The sequence below is a fragment of the Typopeltis vanoorti genome, chromosome 17, assembly GCF_054136105.1.
Source record: "Typopeltis vanoorti isolate ZY-2024b chromosome 17, IOZ_Tvanoo_1.0, whole genome shotgun sequence".
Taxonomy (NCBI): Eukaryota; Metazoa; Arthropoda; class Arachnida; order Uropygi; family Thelyphonidae; genus Typopeltis; species Typopeltis vanoorti.
Window position 1 is genome coordinate 36,163,596 of NC_143565.1, and position 23,446 is coordinate 36,187,041.

Below are 23,446 nucleotides of genomic sequence, written 5' to 3' on the forward strand. Positions count from 1 at the left end.
TCAAAGCGACCTTGGCTTGCTCTGTTGTAGGAGCTTCCAGGTCCTTGAAGCAGCAGCAGCACTGTGATTTCATGCGCAGGCATAGCCATTTCAGTCGTCTCATTCTGTTGCTTAAACACAGGCCATACGCAGTCAACGTAGCTCTAACCAGTGAGCTTCAGCCAGCCTTTACAAGTGTGCTTGTTGTTTGGGAAAATTAAGTTACAACCAACTTTTTATAACGATGTTATTGACCAGTTCATAAAGAAAAACCGTAGGGTAGAATTTGTATTCAAGTAGCTAAATTGAAAAAGATAGAATATCATTTGTATGATTAAATGTACATAAATTTCTAAATATATAGTTTTAAATGGTCAGTTATTCATTATTCTGCTAATCAGACTTCAATCACACCTCTCACTCCCTGAATGATAACAAGAGCAAGCGTGAATTTCAAGACCAACATTCGCCCCCTGGTGAAAAATGATTTGTTCTTGGAATATTTATTTCAACTCTGACATAGTCGGGAGTTGGGTTAATATTTACCATCATGTGTGTTAAGTAAGAATGTGATAGAAGTCTTCCGCCACCTTGTGTCCCTATCTTGAACTAGTAATAAGAAATATTGTTTACTGTATGTATCGCAGAGTTCTGCGGTAGAGTGTTATGAGTTCCTGAATTAAAAATCATATTTTTTTTTTCGGTTTTGAGTAATGTAACTGGTGGGAGGTTATAATATATATTGCGAATATATTATATTAAGAAAGAAGTGTAAGAAATAATAGCCAGCAGAGAAAAATAATAATGTGAATTCTTAGTTTAAAAAAAAAATTGTCACTTGTCTCTGTGCTCTTTTAAATTATAATACAAATTAAAATTTTGAAATAAAGGTTGTAGCGTAAACAAATTAATTGTATTAAGAAACCAGTATTTTTATTTTTAATAAGAAAATCCCTACACTAGACTTGGTCACTCAGTGCTCCTGTTGCCCAACCTTCTACTCGAAAACTAAAGTTGCAATCCTGTGTGTATGCTGTTATAACTATGGCTCTATACTCCGTTTTTTCTCAGAAACGTGGTTTTCATTCAGCAGTATAGATATTTTATAGCTCTTTATCGCAATGTAAAATTTGTAGAATCCCGACTAGAGTGGTCTTGTTATAAGGAATTCACACTGTGATCTGTGAACAGCACCATAATAATCAATAGCTCTGAACTTTTTACTTGCGGTTGTGGAGATTGATAGCTTATGTGTATAAGAATGTATATTCGTGAGTAAGGAAAGTATTTATTTACTGTGTATGTAATATTCCGTAAGTGCAGTTTTGCTTTAATTTCTTAGTTCTTGTTGCGTACATGAATTTGCATTATATTACTTTTTTAATGCCATTGATATAATAAAATATCCTTTAATTGGCAATTAAATTGTACTTTTATGTGAATGGTACCCTCTTTGATTTTAACGAACCCGTTTTAAAATTTCATTCCCCCACCTATTTGTTTATTCATTTCTTGCTTATTGGAGTTAAATGTCAACTCTCATCAAAAATATCATAAAAATCCGCAAAAAAATATATTATAATATGCAGATGAAGCTGAAACATCCTCTTTTGGTTTCATTAGCATATTAAAGTATATTACAAATCTTTCAAATGAATAAAATTGTGGCATACTTAATAACATGGTTGAAATTTATAACTTTCCATGTGTGTACTTTTCACACATCCACAACATTTGTTAGTCAGTTATACAATTTTTTTCAGTTAAAAAGAAATTTCGTTTACTTTTTTTTTTTTTTTTGTATGGAATTTATTCCATTTTGCAGTTCTTAAAAAAAAAAATCACCCATTACATTAAGTGTATAATAATAATAATAAAAAATATTGAATTGAATAGTAAACTAGATGTTAATAAGGCTGTGGGACTTGATAATATATCACCACATATTCTGAAACAATGTGCCAGGGAGGTGACACCTGCATTGACATATTTTTTTAATATAAGTCTTGCACTAGGTCAAGTTCCTAAGGAGTGGAAGGAGAGATTGTGCCACTTCATAAAGGAGGTGATTGAACTCAAGCATCAAGCAATAGGCCTATCTGTGTGTCAGGTGTTGTGGTTAAGTTGTTGGAGAAGCTTGTGAGAACTAGGATCCAGAGTTGGGTTGATAACAATGGTATTATCTTTGATGGACAGCATGGATTTGCTAAAGGGAAGTCATGTTTTAGTAATCTACTTACTTATTACAATAAAGTGACTGCTTCCTTGGACAGAGGAAAAGGATACACAGTAATATACTTGGATTTCGCAAAGGCTTTTGATAGAGTACTTCATGATAGGTTGATAGTCAAACTAGAGCAGATGGGGTTGGATATTAGATTGGATTGGAGACTGGCTATCTGATAGGTATCAACAAGTTGTGTATGGGGGAGCGATATCCAGGAAAAGGAAAGTCACTAGTGGAGTGCCTCAGAGGTCTGTTTTAGGTCCATTGCTGTTTGACTTGTATATTAATGATATAGGTGAAGATTTGGGTGGAGATATTCAGTTGTTTGCAGATGATGCAAAGTTGGGACGAACCATGAAGTGTAGTGAAAATGTGGCTTTACAGGAAGACTTGAATAGATTGAGTGATTGGGCATGGAAATGGGGATGTGAGTTCAATGTTGCAAAATGTAAGTTTTTAAAATTTGGAAAACAAAGATGGGATGCAGAATTTATGCTTGGTGAGAATATATTGTTGGAGGTAGAGGAAATAAGAGATCTGGGGGTGATAGTGGATAAGGATCTAAAATTTAGGGGACACATTGCCAAAATTGTGAAGACAACACAAAGGCTTCTGGAAATTATGCAGAGGATACTGATGTGTATAAGTAGGGAGATTCTTGTTCCGTTGTATAAGGCTTTGATTAGGCCACACATGGACTATTCTGCCCAGATTTGGTCACTGGGTTTTCAGAAGGATGAAGCGATGTTGGAAAGGGTCCAAGGCGACTGACTAAGGTAGTTTCTGACCTCTGGAATGTCGAGTATGAGAAAGATTGAGAAGTTGTAATTTACAGAGTCTGGTGGACAGGAGGAAGAGGGGAGATGTGATAGAGACCTACAAGTTGGTAAGGGTTGTTATAGGATCAATGCTGGAGAAGTTTTACAGAGAATATTGGGAGATCAAGGGAGAACCAGAGGTCATCCCTGGAAACTGTATAAAGAGGGTGTGATTAGGGGATTGAGAGGCAGGTTTTTTTCGTGCAGAGTTGTGAATGATTGGAATGCCTTGCCTGAGAATGTGATGTCTGCAAAGAGTTTGAATGTGTTTAAAACACGGTATGATGAGCTGTGTGTGTGTGATAAAAGGACCTCCCAGATGAGTCTTTGACTCCATAAGGTCTTAGGGTGGTAATAATAATATGCATCATTCGTTTATGCTAGAAAACTAATGTGTATTTTATATATTCTCATTATATATATTTTTTATTATACAAAAATAAGAAGACTCATCATAGGTATTGTCATGCTGCACACGCAAAGCTAATCAGATGTGCCTTAAACTCATTCACTGGTACTACAATCAGACAATTTGTTTCACTCCTCTTCCACACACACACACGCACAGGATCATACTTATGCACAGGCGCATGAGGCTCTAGCTGGAGCCCTGAAAAATTAAAGTCAATGTGAGGGCTCTAATGTAATGGACTTAGATGAACATTTCCTAATGCGGAAACAATACTGAAAATTTTTATAACAATGCCCATTAGTAATGCCAGTGGAGAATGTTCATTTTCTGTTTTAAAAAAGGGTGAAAAATTATTTGCAAAACTATTTGAATTAGGATAAAATGTTGGATTTATCAGTTATTTATTGAAAATTATGTGATTTATTTGAGTTATGATGATATTAATACATTTGTGAAAGAGAAGTCTAGGAAAAATCAATTGTAGTGCCTTTACTTGGCATTAGTTTAACACTTGTTTGATATGTATTGTCTTTACTTAGCATGCGCTTCTTTAATAAATGTAATAAAAGTTTTTTTGTATATATATTGATTGTTTTTGTCTTTATTCATTTTGTCAGGGGGAGCCCCCACAGCACCCTAGTGCCTCAGGCCCCTAAAAGTGTAAGTACAGTCCTGCACACCACATACAAAAAAAATTGCATCTCGCTCTTCTGTGCACATCCTTCTTGTGCTGCTTCCAAAGATACTCTTGTTCTGCCCCCCCCCCCATTCTATGAACAATATCTTCCACATTAGTCTGATTTTCATTACCAATTTACATTTCATTCATACTGCTACCCTTCCCCTATCCACAAGGCTCTTCAAATTGCATTTTCTCCATCTTTCTTCATACCCAATGTTCTAGAGATCAGATACCACCTTAGTCAATTTCCTCTCTACCTTTTCCAGTATATTCTTATCCCAATTGAAAAGCAATTCATTAAATCTGAACACAGTAATCCATATGTGGATCAAAAGCATTATATAAGAGGACTGTAATCTCTTTATTTCTACCTGTCAATATCTGCATCATTGCCATAATCTATTGTGATGTCCTCACAATATCAGCACTGTCTGCTAAACTTTAGGTCCTTGTCCACCATTGCTTCGAGATCCCTTACTCTACTGTAATATTGAACTGGTAATTCTGCACATTTTGCAATGGGCTTGACCTTTTAAGTACGTCACTAGTGTCTTCCCTCATCTGCGATACTCCTAATACACAGGCCTGCTACCTATCAGACAGCCGATCTCCTATCTAACTTAGTAAGCTATTATCAATCTACATCCATTCTAGTGTAATTGCCAACAATTCATGTAATCTGTCAAAGGCTCCTTTATAAATTCTAAATTTACTACTATATATGCATCTCCCTTTAACCAACCCTTGCTGACCATCATAGAAAATGCTGCTGTTACCAACACAGTTTGAGAACCTAGGCATCACCAACTCTTTCAACATTTTAACCACAATTCTAATTTGGAGACAGCTTGCAGGTGTAGCATGAAATGAGGAGTTAGCTGGAAAGGAGATAAATGCAACTTGGAAGATATTCAAGAACTGTCTAGTAGAAGCAATGTCTAAATGTATTCGAAGGGTCAAACAGTTAAATAAGAGGTGTGAAATGGATGATGAAATTATGCATGTGATACAGAGGAAAAAGGCATTGTGGAGGCAGCATAAGAGGAGTCATAATAATCAATTCCATGAGGATTACAAAGAACAGGCAAGGAGGATGACTTTGTTGTTAACCACGTCACCGTCAATATGGATAAAATACATCACTCCTCTACGCTTCGTATCTATCATATTTCTATGTAATATCGATGATATTACAATTTTAATATGCACTTCGCATCCATGGTAACCTGGACGTATATATACATCCTGGCCGGTTAGGTAAAAAAAAAAAAAAATAGAATGATTATGGAAGAATGACATTGATTGGAAAAAATGGTATAAGAACAACTGCTACAGAGGATATTATTGAGATACTTAATGAGCAGTTCATAAAGATCTTTCGTTCTTGTGAATGTGACATCATGGAGAGTTTGAGCACAGTTGATGAGGAGGAGAGATAAACTAAGTGAACAAGAGATATATATGGGGAATTGAGCAAACTTGACATTAATAAGGTTGTGGGACTTGATGATATCACCACGTATTTAGAAGGAATGTGCCAAGGCTAATATTAAACAAATATGTCAATGGCATTCTGCCTTGACATATTTGTTTAATATTAGCCTTGCAGTGGGTTCCAGTTCCAAAGGAGGGTAAGATTGTGCTACTTCATAAGAGAGGTGATAGAACTCAAGCATTAAATTATAGGCCTATCTGTGTGTCAGATGTTGCGGTTAAAGTGTTGAGAGGCTGGTGAGAACCAGGATCCAGAATTTTGTTGATAGCAATGGTATTATCATTGATGGACAGCATGAATTTGCTAAAGGGAGATCATGCTTTAGTAATCAACTTATTACAATACAATAAAGTAACAGCTTCATGGGACAGATTAAAGGGATACACAGTAGTACACTTAGATTTAGCAAAGGCTTTTGATAGATTACTGCATGATAAGTTGATAGTCAAACAAGAGCAGATGGGGGTTGGATATAAGGTTAGTGCATTGAATCGGAGATTGGCTATCTGATAGATATCAGCAAGTTACCTATCCTGGAAGAGGAAAGTTACTAGTGGTGTTCCTTAGGGGTCTGTTTTAGGACCATTGCTGTTTAACCTGTAATGGTATTGGCAAGGATTTGGATTAGGATATTCAGTTGTTTGCAGATGATATAAAGTTGGGACAAATTATGAAGAGTAGAGCAGATGTTGTGGCCTTACAAGAAGACTTGAATAGATTGAGTGAATGGGCGTGAGAATGGGGTTGACAGTTCAGTGTTGCAAAATGTAAGGTTTTAAATTTTGGGAAACAAAGATGGGATGTAGAATTTAGTTTGCTGGAGATATATATTGTTGGAGGTGGAGGAAATAATAGAGAGGACGTATTGCCGAAATTGTGAGGGCAACACAACAAATTCTGGGAATGATGCAGAAGACACTGACTTGTAGAAGTAAAGAAATTCTTGTTCCATTGTATAAGGCTTTGATTTTCAAAAGGACAAAGAAATGGTCCAGAGCCAACTGACTAAGGTAGTTCTGATCTTTAGAATGTTGAATATGAGGAAAGGTTGAGAAGATGCAATCTACAGAGTCTAGTGGATAGGAGGAAGAGACAGTTATATGGTAGAGATCTACAAGTTAGTAAGGAATTGTTATAGGATCAATGTTGAAGAGGGTTTACAGAAAACAGTGGGAGATCAGGGAAGAACAAGAGGTCATCCCTGGAAGCTATATAAGGAGGGTGTGAACAAGGGGGTGAGAAGCTGGTTTTTTGTGTGCAGAGTTATGAATGGAACGCCTTTCCTAAGTGTGTGGTGTCTGCAGAGAATTTGAGTGTGTTTAACAGAGAACTATATGGTAAAGAATTTAGACTCCCTCTGCTGATGTGTTTCTTAGATTACTACTTTAAGCTTTTGACTGTGTTCAGCATGTGAAACTGTGGGAAGTAATGAGAAGAATGGGTTTCCCTCAACACACTATCAGGGTGATAGCCAACTTGTATAGGGAGGAAGAAGCCATGATAAGAACAGGTGTTGGATTAACTGATTGGTTTCAGGTTGGAAAGGGAATTAGGCAAGGATGTTTACTTTCCCCTCACTTGTTTAGTATATATGCTGAGGAGATCATGTGCAAAGCATTGGATGAGCTGAGGTATGCTTATGATACCGTACTCTCTGTAATGACAAGAAAGAACTAGGACAAATTCTTGATAAAGTTAACAAGATCATTAATAACGGTGGACTTGAACTCAATCCTAACAAGACAAAGATTATGGTTCTCAAAGGAAATACAAATAGGGAAGCTCCTGAAAAACAAGTGTACTTTAATGGAGAAAGAATTGAGGAAGTCAGCAAGTTTTGAGTACCTGGGATCCATTATTAATGTGAAGAATTGCTGTTCAGAAGAAGATTAGGAATGGCTAAAACAACAGTCAGAGACTTGTCTAAAATCTGGAAAGACGGGTCCATTTTCATGAGAACAAAGTTGAGGATTTTGGAATGCAGTTTTTCCAACAGTGACCTGTTGATGTGAGACTTGGAAGCTAAAGAAGTCAGATAAGAAAAGAATAGCTGCTTTTGAGATGGTGTTACAGAACACTGTTGAGGATATCATATACTGAAAGGTGTACAGTAGACCTTTAAGGCTCCTTAAAGTTATTGACAGAAGAAAAATAAAATATTTTGGACACATTGAAAGGATGGAAGGAGGACTTCTCAGAACAGTAATAGTAGGCAAAGTTCCTGGAAAAAGAGGAAGGGAGAGATCATCAGTGAGATGGATTATGTGTGTGTGTGTGTGTGTAGTGACTGATCTTCAGAGAGTTGAAGCCTCCAGAAAAACATACAACAGGACTACATGGCCAGGACTGATGTGGCACATCACCGAACATCAGATTTACCATATGGCATCTGTGGATGTCCACTGAACAGAAGACATGATGAACTGTGTGGACCTCCTAGATGAGTCTCTGATTCATGGGATCTTAGGGTAGTAATAATAATAATTTATTTTTGTATCACTCCCACACATGAGAGGTCTTAGAAGTGTCACCTTGCTGTGTCTTATTACTTTTGTGTCGAGAAACAGTTTTGTCCTCTTTTCAATCCTCTGGGATTTTTCCTAATTTCAAGATATGTTAAACAAGTGTCAAATCTGGCGTTAACTCACTGTAATATTCCTTTAAGACACACTTAGCTATATCCTCAACAGTGATTACTATTTGCATCAACTTATTTTCCTCCAGTACTCATTCTTTTTTTTTTATACTAGCCACATATCAAAAGAACCTGTGGTTTTTGGGACTGATTGCTAATTGCTGCACTTTTACAAACCTTACCAACCCTACTTTTCTCTCCTACTCTTTCTACTATGCATGCAGCTGAATATTATTCTTCATCTTATGCTGCCTCTTTAATGCCTTACCTTCTAGACTTCATGGTTAATCTCTTCATTCGTATTATTTTTTCACCTACTTTATGTAGGTGAAAAAGACTGGTCTTCTGACTTTTGGAATGCAGAATTAAATTATTCTTGATAACTTCCAAGCAGCATTGATCTCCTTTCTGCCAACTCTTCATCCCATGCTATAAATGTAAGCTGTCTGCTGTGATTTCCATCATTACTGGCCTTGTAGTTTTACACAGGTTTTACTTAGACTTCATCATATGGCTGGCCAGTACCCAACGATAACCTTATCATCATTCTCACCAACTGGACAGATTTGATACTCCATTTACAGTAACATCCTTGGGTGAAATTATCCAAGATTCTTGATCCTTGAATGCCAACTCAAAAACCTGAGAAAATTATTTTCTGGAGTTTTTCAGTTGGCCCTCAAAAATTCAGGGTTTTTGAGGGCCAACTAAACCGCAGATGTACTATATATATATATATAGTACACTCACAGTTTAGAGAATCTTAGCTGGCACTGCCAAGAAGAGTCAATTCTTGTTGAAGGGGAGAAAGGAACAAGGAGATGTACGTATTCATCAACAGCACGCGAAATCGCGTGCTTTATACGTAAAATTTTCCAACTGTTATACACGTGCAAAATAGTTACCACTTTAAAAACTACAATGTTCATAAAAGAAAAGCTAATTTTCTGATGTGTAATAATAAACAACTCATCCCACAAGATGGATTGATTAACCTATTATCAGAATGGATTTTTCTTCTTCTTCTGCCATGCGCAGAAGTGTTGAGTGGTTGAACAGTGTATATATATATATATATATATAAAATTTAATTTTTAAAAATATCCTTAGCCCTCCTACAGTACTAATGTACTGTATGTTTACAACCTTTTGTGGGTAGTCAGAAAAAAATTTGTTTTTTAATTCTTCATTGAGATATGTACAAACATGAATGTTTTTTTTTTTAAAATTTGCAGTTGATCTTAAAAATCAACCCAACCTCAATACTTCATTCATTCCTAATGTCTTCATTTCAGGCTAAACTAAACAAAATGTTGAACTTCATCCAGCAAGTCTGTAAGAATGGAATAATGAAATCACTCGTATGATCCAGTTTAGCAAAATGCACATTCTGAGCAAATTTCTGTCCTCTGCTGTGATCTTATTGTCATCATACCTCCATGGAGCTTTATGGCTCATGAATTATTTAACCCTTAGCATGGCAGTGGTACTAAGTGCATGATATGCAGATGAGATTTATAAAAGAAATAATAATCGTCACTTGTCCACCACATCTAGATATCTGAGATATATAAGGGTCACATCTAGATATCCGGGAGGATTCTTCTTCACATTCTGACCAAACCAGGTCTTCTAACCAGATGTCCTTTCTTATCATATTAGTAGGCTTCTGCTGGACACTGAATGAAAGAAGATGAACTGGCAATTTGGTATTTAGCCAACTAAACTGTATACTGTATAAGCTTAAATCCGAAAGAAATTATAATACAGCATGATGAAATGTTATGCCAGTTGAAGCATTGGTTAGTTAACACGTTCATTGCCAAGCTGAAAATTGGAATTTCGTGTGGTGGCCAAATTTTTTTTTACTTGATAGCGACGTCCACGCGATAACGTGTGATCGGCCGCAAGGTGAGAACTTGCATCACGCGATATCACGTGATTGGCAATGAACGTGTTGAGCAAGACCCTGCTGTTTTCCTCCAAGTACCAGGGTAAGCCAGCTACTGAAACAAACTGAAATTCAACATTAGCAGAATTAAAGATTGGTCCATCAGCATAAGTGGTATCAACAGAAAAGTAGAACTGGCAGAAGAATTAGTATATCATGTTGACATAATTGAAGTTACCAAGATGGACTACAATTTCTGTAACCTACAAATCTTTAATCTATCCTTGTAAGAAGCATTACATAGCGCCACCATCAACACCCTCTAAGTTTATATGATGAACCCTCTTGGTTACTTGCCTCTAGATCCTCTCCACCATTTCCATCCCCAAGAAACCCTGCTGATCAGATCTGCACACAGTAGTCCAGATCAGGTCATGTGATGACCTGACCCTTACAAAGAGGTATAATAACCTCCTTATCTTGGTTTGTTCTTCAGTTATCAGGAAATGCTATGAACTATTTTAGCCACTTTCACAATATGCTCTTTGAATCTTAACTTGCAGTCCACCAGCACACCCAAATCCCTAGCCTTATCAATTTTTTGCAGCCTGGTTCCATCAGTATAGTACGTTTCTGGTAGTGTTTTCATTCCAAAATGCACAACCCTTACACTTTACATAAAAATGACAGCCATTTTCCTTTGCTGATACTCTGTTTAAATCATCCTGCAAGATCTCTACATCATCTTTGTCAACTATTGTTGCCCGGTTTTGCATCATCAGCAAACAAGTAAATATTTTTCCTCATATCATTTCCTATATCATTAATATATAAATTAAATAGCAGCTGAACACCAAACCATGCACCATGATAGTCACAGCCCTACTCTAGCATTCTGCTCCTCCATTAACTCCTCTGTGATGTTCTGTCAGTAAATAAGAACTTCTTAAAGTTCTTATTTACTGGCAGAAAGTACAGTGATAGGGGCAGATTTCAAAATGGGAAGTTAGATGATAAGATTTCTTAATGCCTCTGGTCCTACCAAAGGTGTTATTAACCCATTAACATACAAGGACATCTGTGACACATCTTTTGTTTATTGATTTTGTCGTATCGCAGACATTACGAAGTTCGCGTCAATTTCAAATGAATTTCATACAAAGATGTCTGTGACACGTCTTGTTTATTGCACCAAAATTGATTTTGACGTATTGCAGACGTTATGAAGTTCGCGTCAATCAATTTCAAACGAATTTAGAGTTTAAAAATAATTTATATCAAAGGGTTAAAGAAGAAGAATTTTTCTGAGTCATTCAAGACTACAGCTGATTATAGGAAAGTTGGTCCTTGTTGGAGATCTGAAGAATAGTAAATGAACATCTTCACTCTGGTCATCATCATGTTTCTAGATATATACTATTAAGCGGCACACAGGATACTTGGACAGTACTGCATGATTGTTTACATTATTACTAATCTTCTATTAACAGTTGTCCTTCATATAAGTATCACTTTTCAGCACACTAATATTGTCATATATTATATTTTGGTCTTTTAGAGTGCATCTGACTTGCATCAGTCTGCCTAGATCTTGGTCTTCCTCTGGATTTTTTTCCTGTCATCTTGGCATCAAACACCTGTTTTGCTAAACTTTCCTCTCCCATTTTGTTAGCATATCACCTTAGATTAGCTGTGGTCACACACACTAACATATTAAATAACATACTAACATTAAATACATACTAATCATATTAAAAAGGAAGAGCCTTTTTAATATGATTTTGTCATTGATACTGTCTATTCACTCCTCTAATTTTTCTCATATCTGTAGTCTCTAATCCTTGATCGACTTCATTGAATCCAGCTCTCAGCTCCATAAGTTAAAATTGGTTTGAACACTGTCTTGAATATCCTAGTTTAGTGTTTTTGCTAATTTCTTTCTTATTTCATATAAATTTATTGACCTGTCTTTCCACCATACCAGATTTGCTAATTCTATTGTCACATAACATATTTTTTTTTGCCATCTTCTCTAAAATTGTGTTTAAATAGTTGAAATATTTTACTTGCATAGTTTCTCCATTGAGAATGATGTTGAAGTTTTCTATGTTCTTGCCTATTTTCATATTTTGGTCTTTCTTATTGTTGGTGATCTTCATCCCAAGTTATAGCTGTTATTAAATGTAGTTAAAGAATCTAGAGACTTGCCTGGGCTTGTTTAGGAGTACATCATCTGCATAAAGCAAAGAGGTAAGTTTCATATCTCTGATCCAGATGTCGGTGTATATCATTTTCTTTCATATGTGATCCATATAAATGATGAATAAGAGTGTGTAGATAGTGTACAGCCATATCTTACACCTGATTTTAAATCAAACCATCTCCATCTAAATGATGAATAAGAGTGTGTAGATAGTGTACAGCCATATCTTACACCTGATTTTAAATCAAACCATCTTCCTATACCTCCTTCAATTCTAACTCCTGACTCGCAACTTATATAAGTTGTGAGTCAGGAGTTGGTCTTCCTCTGGATTTTTTTTCTTGTCATCTTAACATCAAACACCTGTTTTGCTAAGCTTTCCTCTCCCATTTTGTTCAAGTGACCATATCACGTTAGATTAGCTGTGAGTTTTATTTAACACTTATAATTTTAGCAATTTGAAAAACTTTTGCTTTGCTACCTTGTCATATGCTTTACTCACATCTGAAACTAAGTATAGATCCTTGTTATATTTTCACGATTTTACAACTTGTAAAATGAAAATCTGATCCTGAAACCACTCTTTGGACTGAACCCAGCTCATTGTTCTCCATGTTCTTATTCTCCTGATTGCATTCCACTTGAATATTTTCTACCACTGTTCTGTCACTTCTTGTTTCATTCAGCAGTCTTTCAAAGTAACTACTCTTGACATCAGTAATATCTTCAGTTTGTAAATCATTTTATTATCTCTAATTGACCATGTGGTTTTGACTTGGGAGATTGTAAAATATGAGGAATATTCTACCAAGAAGGGGTACTTGTAGAACTCAAAGTAGATGATTATGACATGCTTAGGAAGAAGCTTAAATCTGGACTACGGGTAAGGATATTAGTAGTGCATGAGATACAGTTAAGGGTCATCTAGAGGAAGCAATATTTAATTGTATACCTAGGGTAAGGAGGGTTAATTAGATGGGGGAGTTAGATGGATGAATAATATCATTAAGCATGATCTGCAGAAGAAGAAAATGCTGTGGAGGGTATATAAAGAGAAAGGTGACCAGCAAATTCATGAACAGTACAAGGCTCAGGCAAGAAAGGTAACCAGCATATCAAGGAGTGTAAAATCAGATTATGAGAAGAATCTACAGTGTACACTAGAATATAAATTAAAATTATACTTTAATATATATCTCCAATATTTCAGCAATGTCATGTTGCCATTTTCAAAGGAACTTACAATAAAGACGTGTGCACGCAGACACTATATACAGTAAATGAGTAAATATTGGAGATATATATTAAAGTTTAATTTTAATTTATATTCTAGTGTACATTGTGAATTCCTTAAGTTAATTAATAATCATATATAACCAGCATATAAGCCTTTCTACAAGAGAAGAATCTAGTCAAGCAGGCCAAAGAAAATTCCAAAGAGGTCTTTTGTGGCAAGTAAGAGGAAGAATGACTATGAAGGGTAACATTAATGAGTGATGATGGTCACTAGGAAACAGAAGTGGATAAAATAGTTGAGTTACTGAATGACCACTTTGCAAGGATATATAATTAGGTTACTGTTTTAACCTATGTGACAGACACTAATGTGGGAATAGAGGTGGATGAATTGGAGGTTCTTAGGTTCTCTAAAGTGTGTAGAGGAGATATTTTTTTTTTTAAAAATTAATAAATTTATATTATGTACAACTTAGTCCACCATGGGTATGGATGTTTGCGATTGTCTTTAGGTGGGAGATGAATTTCATTGCCTGGTATGAGACCACTGCCGTGTTTATTGGGGACTTGAAGAAGTTCCATGTTTGTTCTCTATAACAGGGTTTCCAGACTGTGTAAAAAAAATTATTAAAAAAAAAAATACAAAAACACAATAATATATATATATACATATGAGGGTGGTTCCATAAGTTTCTGTCCTGAATAACTTTTAGAGGTGATATAAAGAAAACAACTGTGTCACTTTTCAACATAATATCCCTTTATTTAAACACACTTTTCACATCTTTGAATTAATATTTCTATGCCCCTGAAAAAATAGTCTGCACTTTTGTCTGCAAAATGGTCTAAAACTGCGTCTTTCACCTTATTATCATCTTATCATCTGCAAATTTTCTTCCTCGAAGGTCTTTCTTCCGTTTCGAGAAGAGGTAGTAGTCACTGGATTCTAGATCTGGGCTGTAGGGTGGGTGTTCAATCTCCTGGAAGCTACAGTCCTTCACTGCAGCCTTTGCAACAATAGCTGTATATGGACTGGAACATTGTCTTGAAGCAGGCGAACACCATGACTCAGCATTCCTCATCTCTTCTTCATGTTGTCACACAATTAGTGCAGGAGTGAAGCATAATAATAGTATTATTATTATTATTATATATAATATAATTACAATAATAATATTATTATTACATAACACCTCCAGGGAGTCCAAAGACTCGTCGAGGGAGGGCACCTGCTCTACAGCTCTATCTTCACTAATCGCAACTACCTTCATCATCTACACCAATGCCATCTACCACCACCACCAATATTTTCACAGACAATCACAAACATCCATGACCACGGTGGGATTTGAACTCACAGCCTTTTGGCTGGAGAGTGGATATGCTAACCACTCAGCCAACCAGGCCAGCAATACTCTGCATTCATTCATTGTGGTATTCCTTTCCTTGAAGATTCAATGAAGAGAATTGTTGGCATGATCTTCTTGGTGGACTGAGTGACCTTGGCTTTTCTCAGCAGGGTTTCACCTGGTTTGTGCCACTCCATGGATTCCCTTTTGGAAAGAGGATCATAATAAAGGACCATAGTTTCATCCCTGGTGACAATGGATTCCATCTCTGATTCCTTTGGCAAAGCTCTAAAAACTTGCAGGAACAGGTCACACGATGCTCCTTCTGAATTCAAGAGAAAAGTTGGGGCACCCGCCTTGCACTGACCTCCATCATGTGAAGCTTCTTGTGAATGATGTGAAAGACAGTTGTTATAGAAAGCCCCAACCTTGTTTCAGCTGTCTGTCATTGAGCAGTTCTTCCTCAACAAGAGAAAGAGATTTTCCTCAGTCATCACTTCCACAGGCCAACCATCACAAGGTTCATCTTTGATACTCTCTCTTCCTAAGCAAAACTGTTTAGCCAATTCCTTCACAAAGGAATATGAAGGAGAAGCTTCCCCATAAACATCATCCAATCGCTGTTTGATAGCATTTGGAGAAAATCCTTCTTTGGTGAAAAACTTGATCACAACATGTTATTCAATTTTTAACATCACAGCCACCACTTAGCATGCCATGTGTTAGTCAAATGAGTGCCCCCAACTGAATGATACAGATAGAGAGTTGAAAACTGGCACACTAAGCTCCCCGTAATTGGTGCTAATCTGTCATGCATGGCGTTTTAAAATTGGCGTGAATTTTGTATGTTAGGCCGGAAACTTTTGGAACATACCTCATGTATAAAATTGATAAAAATAAAAATAAAAAATCTTTAACCCTGCACAGTACAAAATATACTGTAGGTTTTGCAAATAACCTTTCATGGGTGAGAGCAACATTAAAAAAGTCTACACCATTTGCATTTTCTTTTCCATATAAAGTTCTCTGTAGCAGTTACAGTGTGTATCAGTCTACTTGGCTAAATCTCTTCTTATTGGAGTTAATTTCTTCAAACAACTAGGTTTTTTTTGTGTCTCCCATCCGTGAAAGCTTGTAAAACTTATATTCAGCACTGTGAACATACTAAGGAAATTTTTTTATCATGTTTTTTTTTTTAAATTTTGTGTTTTTTTTTATTTTTATCTTTACATAGTCTGGAAAAATACTGCTCTCGAGACCAAACATGGAATTTTTTCAAGCCACTTCAGGTCTCCGGTAAGCAGAATAGTGTCCTCATACTGGATGATGAAATTAATTTTCCACCTGAAGACAATCACAAACATTTATGCTCACAGCAGGTTCATGTTGCAGGCATGAGAACTCTCCTACCACTGTTTTCATCAGCTACTCTACATCTTCGTTGGCAACCTCCAAATCTTTAGCTAGCAGCACTACCTTGTTATCTATCTTTTGTATGACTATTTTTGTTCAATTCTATGACTGTGTGAACATATATTTTCAGGCTTCATCCCATACTGCATCCACATTTCTTGTTCAGTACGAGATATTGTATTCCTTCCAAAAGTCTCTGAGGGTTTCCTCAATTTCAGTAGTAACAGTAGCCTGAACAAAATTATTTCTTAAATAAATTCCATGAAGGCAGCAACAACACTGTTCCATGGGTTGCATGATTTGAGGTGATTTGTGAACATATTTTTAATGGATAACCAATGTAAGTACAAGTGGTCATAAGGCACATATGTCATAAATTGAGAACTGACTATCATGAAGGCAGATAAGGATAAAGGGGGATAAAGATATTCTGAATGTTTGGAGTAATTACTTTGAAGGGCTGTTAAATAGAGCAAGCAGTGACAGAACAGCAGTAAAAATATTCAAGAGTAATACATTTGGAAGTACATATCAATATTTGAGGATGAAAAAGCTATTAGCAACCTTAATTAGAAATTCAGCTGGAGAACATGATATGTAATAAATGCTCCAATATGGAAGTATAGAAGTTTTACATAATTCAGAAGGCTGAATTCCAGATGATTGGAATAGAGTCCAACTATAAAAGGGAATAAAACTAAGTGTGAAATTGAGTAATTTCCCTACTGAGTGTTATTGTTGTTCCAAGTAAGATTTATGCAAACATACTTTACTTCAGAAAAGTAAGAAAAATTCTGGAAGAGAAACTTGGAGAAGACTATTCTGGGTTCAGAAGTTGTCAGGATTAGATTTCCATTTTAAGATAACTGTTTGAGAAAACTTGTTCATGTAACAAGGATCTGTACTTGTTTTGCAGATATGATGAAGTGTCGAGAGAAAAGCTATTCAAAATGTTACAATTATATGGTGTGAATAGGTCATTACTATACGTTGCGCTATATAGTCTGTATTTAAGTTGTAAGTCAATAGTTCAAATTGAAGGAAATATATGTGAAATCAGATGTAAAAAAAGGGGTGCATCACACACAATCTCTGCTGTTATTCATTATTTATGTGGATCACATTATGAAGGAAAGTGGCATGTAACCTGAAATAAAAATTAGGAATGTTAACGTCATTTCTTTTCTTTATGGATCTGAAGTCTTAAAGTAAATCTAGTAGAAGTGTTTGGGATTACTTAACTAAATTGAGTAACTGTAGTAATAAATTTGTCATAAAAATCGGCAATAAAAATAGTCTATGAAGATAGGCAGAAACATGGAAAATATCAACTGTCGAGAACCTATCAAACAAGTGGAATATTTCAGCCATTTATGCAACATTTTTAATGAAGATGCATATTAAATGTGGAAATACAGAGAACAGAATAAACAAAGCTGTTATGGTAGGGAATCAACTAAGTACATTTATGTGGAATAAGAGAGAAATTATTAATAACATTAAACCAGGTGTCTACAGTACAGTGTTCAAACCAACTTTAACTTATGGATCTGAGAGTTGGATTTGAAATAAAATTGGTCAAAGACTATAGACCACAGATTGAAAGTTTGAGAAAAATTATGGGTGTGAACTGATGGCAGAGACATTAGAAATGAAGATATTAGGATGGAATGCGAAATTCTTAGCATTTAGGAAAATGTGTGAGCGGAGCTAATATAAAGTTGGTATGGTCAATTGCTGGCCTGGATGGCTGAGTGATTAGCGTATCTGCACTCCAGTCAAGTGGCTGCGAGTTTGAATCCCACCTAGGCATGGATGTTTGTGATTGTCTTTAACCTTCATTCATTCATACAAGTGAATAAACACTCTCCCAAGATGGACTGGGTCACCATGGGAGAAGTAGACCCAACCCTCCTGCAATGGGAGAGGCTTTCACCCTGTAGTGGGTAGAAAACAGGCTGATCATCATGGTCATTTAAACAGAATGTGAGAGGAAAGATTAGCAAAAGAGGTGTTCACTGTCAGGGTGATATTAAAAAGACCTGGATGACCTACATCTGGGTGGATTGATGCAGTTGAGTTCCTTAAAAGACTGAAATGCAATTTGGTCTTATGACTTCACAGTCTGACAGCAATGGAGTCCTGACAGATAACAGACTAATGTTGGAGACAAAGTGTTGATACTAAATTAGTAATAATGTAAACTTATCATATAATACTATCATAATGTCTTGTATACACTTGAGAGTACATATTAGGAATTTAGTGATGATGATAGCATGATATGCATGGTGGTCTGTGAGATTATTTTGACTTCCAATGATGAACTTTCTCACTCCATTGAAGCTTAGGAGTGACAGTATTTCTTTGAGAAATGTCAAAAAATGTAAATTATTGCCTGTGTAGCATTTACTTGCTAAAGATACACCAGTTTATAGGTTTATTGATTTGAACTAGTGTGTGATTGGAGATGTGAAAAGGAGAATTACACGAAAATTATTGGTAATTTCTGTAAATATTGGGTAGAGAATTCTCAGAGTTAGTTAAATCTGATCAGCTGATTCATTTCTTAAGTTATAAATATTTATTTCCTTAGTGCAGTTGCAGTATGAAAAGCATTTATAATTGAAACCCTTTTCAGGTATATGGTATTCAGATACCAACATGTTCAGTTGGTCAACAACTACGTTTGACAGACTTCTTGGTGAGTATTAAGAATATTGAGTTGGGTTTGAACTAATTTTTATGTATAATTAATTTTTCTATCACTTAGTTAAGTTGTAGTTTATTTTTATTTTATAGTTTCTGGATTTATCCAAACGATGTGAACAAATAAAAAATAAAGAAAAAACATTGAAAATTATCTTGATAATATACATTGAATCATGTATTCCTTAACATAAAATCTACAAAAATAGAATGGTAATTTCAAGTATATAAAATTTTTGAATTTTCTTAATGGTGTATTTTTTACCTCTGCTTTCAAAATGAAGGAAGCAGTTAATGTATTAAGATGTTATTAATGTTGTTAATCATAAGATGATGTGGCTGAACAGTATTAGAAAAGGAGGTTTTGTACCAAAAGTACAAAACCTACTAGTTTTGCCACTTAAGCCAGTGGCACTAGTTTTAAGTGGTGAAACTAGTAGGTTTTATTAAATAATTATTACAACCTATAAACCCAGTATTAGTTATTTTTTATTACATAAGAAAATCAGTTTCGTTTTAATATATGAAGAAATGGAAATAAAGATATGGCAGTGGAAATCTTGGAATATGCTAGGTTTCCAGTGTCCTCTCTTCTTTGTTCCAATGATAATTTTTTATTTTTCCAGAAATAAGCAAAATTTAAAAGAGCAAAGCCATTATGTATGCTGACCATAGTTGGTTGAAAATAAGGCCTTGATTTTTGTTACAATTTGTCATTTCAACAACCCCTTTGAATTTGCAAACGTAGCTGTTGCAGTATATGGCATTCCCTTGAGTTGTCAAAGCATCTCATTTTTTCCCATTAGTAGTATGAAAAGCTAGGCCAGATTTGTGGCCTAGCTTTTCTCTGTATCTTTAATATGTTCTTTCATGCAAATCTCTCCTGAAGGTCCCATTCATCCATTGTAACAGATACCACTACAGAAAATTTTATATATACCCGATCTTTTAAATGATGAATGAGGTTGTTTTGGTGACTTCAACATCATGGAGACTTTTGGTGTGAAAGCAACTTTTAAGTCATACTGCTTTAACATGTTTGTGATGCAATATTTGTGGTGATGTTTTTTTTTTATGTATGGTAAAGAAACTGCACCTTAATAGTCTATTTCTTGTATATGTGCAAAGACATTTCATGGATTTTTTGTAAGATTAATATTATTGATAGTCTTTAGATTATAGCCATTATTTAGGAGCTTCCCTGAGGTAATCCATGCCTTTCATTTTGTTGTTGTCATTCTAGGATTTCATATGCTGTTAATGATATATTCAGGTCATTTCCTATATCATTTATGTACACAGTAGCAGTCAAAGCACATAGCCTTGGAGAACACTGGTAGTGACTTCCTTTCTCCTACATTCCACTCCTTCATATACTACTTTTTTGTTATAAGTCCATCAACCACCCTGATATCCATATCACCAGTTCAAATTTATCTTCATTTGTTCCAATTTGATTAACAGAGTTCCATGTAGTATTCTGTCAAATCAAATGCCTTCTCAAAATCCAACAGTATCATTGTGTAGCTTTCCGTTTATCCTGTGCAACTGTCACTCTATTATAAAAAATTAGCAAATTGCTAAGGCATGACTGACTCCTCACAGAGCATGCTCTCCCCCATAGAGTATCATATTCTTATCCACCCATTCGGAATTCTCTCTATCACCAACTTTTCCAATACTTTTATCACTATTCTTAAGATGCTGATTGGGCTATAATTTGCTACCACTGACTTAGTTTCCTTTATGCACAGTAATTATTTTGATCTTCTTCCACTCCCTTGAAACCTCATCAGAGCTGAGACTTAAGTTAAACAGTATAGTCAGAAGCACTACCAGTTCCTTTGCAAATTCTCATAAAATGGGAACTGATATCCCATTCAATCCCATGGGCCATATTTGCATTGAGATTTTGCAGTCTCTTAAGTACATCCAGTTCATCAACCTCTATTTTCACATCAGTTCCTATCACAGCAGTATTTATCCTCTCTAGGATGATAAAATCTTGCAAAGTGGTCACTCAGTAACTCAACTGTAAATTGTTATCAGCAGTGCACTGCTAACATCCTACTTTACACAGATTGTTATGCTATGGCACTGATTTGAGCTTCCTCCTTAGCTTGTGATAATCACATGCTTTGTAGTTTCACACATGCACTCCATCTTATCTGAAAATTATGTTTTGCAACCTCCCAAGTCAATTCCATGTAAGTATCAGTGAGTTGTGATGGGATTGACAACTATTCTTTTTTGTGCATTTATTTTATTGTCATTCTTGGAAAAAAAGTGCTGTTTAAATAGTCAGATGATAAAATGGTGGTATCTGATGGGAAAAGCTCATGTTAAAATGTTTTATCTCTGGGCATGTTTTGAATACTATAAACTGGCTAAGAAGTCTGCTCTTTGATGTCTTTCCCCCCCTTCTCTCTCTCTTCCCTCCCTCCCTCCAGAAATTAGAACTCAACATCTCTCATCAAAAGACAGCAACTAGCTAAAGAATGCAACATCGATTCTAAGAATATCGTTAGTTTCCATTGTTTCGGGCCTATAAATAAAAGGAAGGATGGTACAAACTTTCTGCACCTAGTAAAAGTGACTTGCGACATGCCGACAAGCACATCAAAAATAATAACAGCGATCAACAACAAGTTCAAGGACACTTGTCTCCAATCGCACATGCATGCACAACCAGACCTAACATTTGCACAAAGAGAACAAAGATGCCAGCTTCGAAGACAACTCGAAGAAAAACGTCAAAATGGTGACAACAGTTGGACCATTGATTACGGACAAGATAAACTGGTGAAAAAACCAAGTGATGCCACTAGCAGCCACCAGCATGCAGGCACTGCATAGGAAATGTGCAAGACCCTTGCAGTCCAACATATGACTCACAAAACTCTTTGCATCCACTTCACCAACATCTGTGGCCTAAACTCCAACCTGAATAGTGTCCACTATCACCTACAGTCTACCAAACTCCACCTACTCTTCCTGGCAGAAACTCAAATTTCATCCCCCCCCCCCAGCACCACTTATCTCAACCTTCCAAACTACTCACTCTTCAACAGCTTTCGCCCCAAGGGTGGTTGTCTGCGCATGCATCTGCTCTGACATGCCTTGCCAGAGAGCACCCAACCTAGAATCACCCAGCTTTGACCTTCTTTGGTTGAAAATATCCCTTCCCTCACTCAGTCCAATTCATCTGCTGTTTCTATTGCTCCCCAACACAACCAACCATCCTGAGCTCTTTAATTTCCTCTCCCTAAAAGTTGACGTTCTCCAATCCCACTTTCCCAACAGCAAAATCATCCTCCTAGGAGATTTTAACGTCCACAACACTAGCTGGCTTTCCTCCTCCAGTTGTACAGATCTTGTAGGCAGAGATGTCGAACATTTGCCATTACTAACGACCTTACACAACTTGTCCAGATGCCAACCAGAATACCAGATAACCCAAACCACTCCCCAAACACCCTAGATCTCTTCCTCACCAGTGACCCCTCCAAATACACAGTGAAAGTAGTGAGCCCCCCCCCTCCCGGGCAATTCTGACCACAACCTAGTGCTCATCTCCTCCCCATTGCAACAGTATTTACACAGACACTCCCATACAAGAGTAGTTTGGCACTATAACAGTGCCAAGTGGGACAGCCTCCGCAACTTCTATGCTGCATTCCCATGGTTGGACTATTGCTTCCGGGCTTCCAACCCAAACATATGCACCATGCTTATTACCAAAGTAATCCTCACTGGCATGAATACATACATTTCACACAGCCCTCTGAACTGCCACTCCCTAACGAAACCCTGGTTCTCCAAAAGATGTGTCAAGGCTGTAGAGATGAAACACCAGACATACCACAACTGGCTGAAATCAAGACCTCATCCTCCTTCAAGGCTTACACCGAAGCCCGTAATAGATGCAAAAAAACAATCAACTCATCCAAAACAGAGTTCGAAAGAGCAAAAAGCAGGAAACTAGCAGCCTGTCCAAACGGCAGCCAAGCCTTTTGGTCTCTCGCCAAAGCAATTGGCCGTAACTTCTGTCCAACGCTATTCCCACCCCCTATCACACCCCAATGACTCTACTGCATCATCACTCACAGAAAAAGCCAATCTTCTGGCCTCATAGTTTGCTTCAAATGCTTGCATAACTGACGATGGTAAATGTCCCCCAACCATTCCAGACACTCAACATACAATGCCCCCCCCCCATATCCTTTTGCCAGGATGAGATCAGAAAAATACTGTCCAAATTAGGCACAAAAAAGTCCCCTGGCCCTGATGGCATTTCCCCAATTGTTCTGAAAGTGTGTGCTCCAGAACTGACCCCTATCCAATGTCACCTATTGTCACTATATATACTCTCCCACACCACTGGAATCTACCCCACA

The 23,446-nt window shown here is 36.4% G+C and overlaps 1 protein-coding gene across 4 annotated transcripts in view; it reads left to right on the forward strand.

Annotated features, from left to right (window-relative positions):
• The first annotated feature begins 756 nt into the window (after positions 1 to 756).
• LOC150097294 (hepatocyte growth factor-regulated tyrosine kinase substrate-like) overlaps positions 757 to 23,446 on the forward strand; it is a 274,352-nt gene continuing 251,662 nt past the window's right edge. For 3 of the 4 annotated variants that reach the window (XM_090407192.1, XM_090407195.1, XM_090407196.1), the window contains exons 1-2: positions 757 to 1,292; positions 18,982 to 19,044. In XM_090407192.1, the coding sequence (XP_090263318.1) occupies positions 19,005 to 19,044 (40 nt within the window). In that variant the 5' untranslated portion in view covers positions 757 to 1,292; positions 18,982 to 19,004. The remainder of the gene's footprint in view (positions 1,293 to 18,981; positions 19,045 to 23,446) is intronic. The other variant, XM_090407193.1, reaches the window with a different exon arrangement.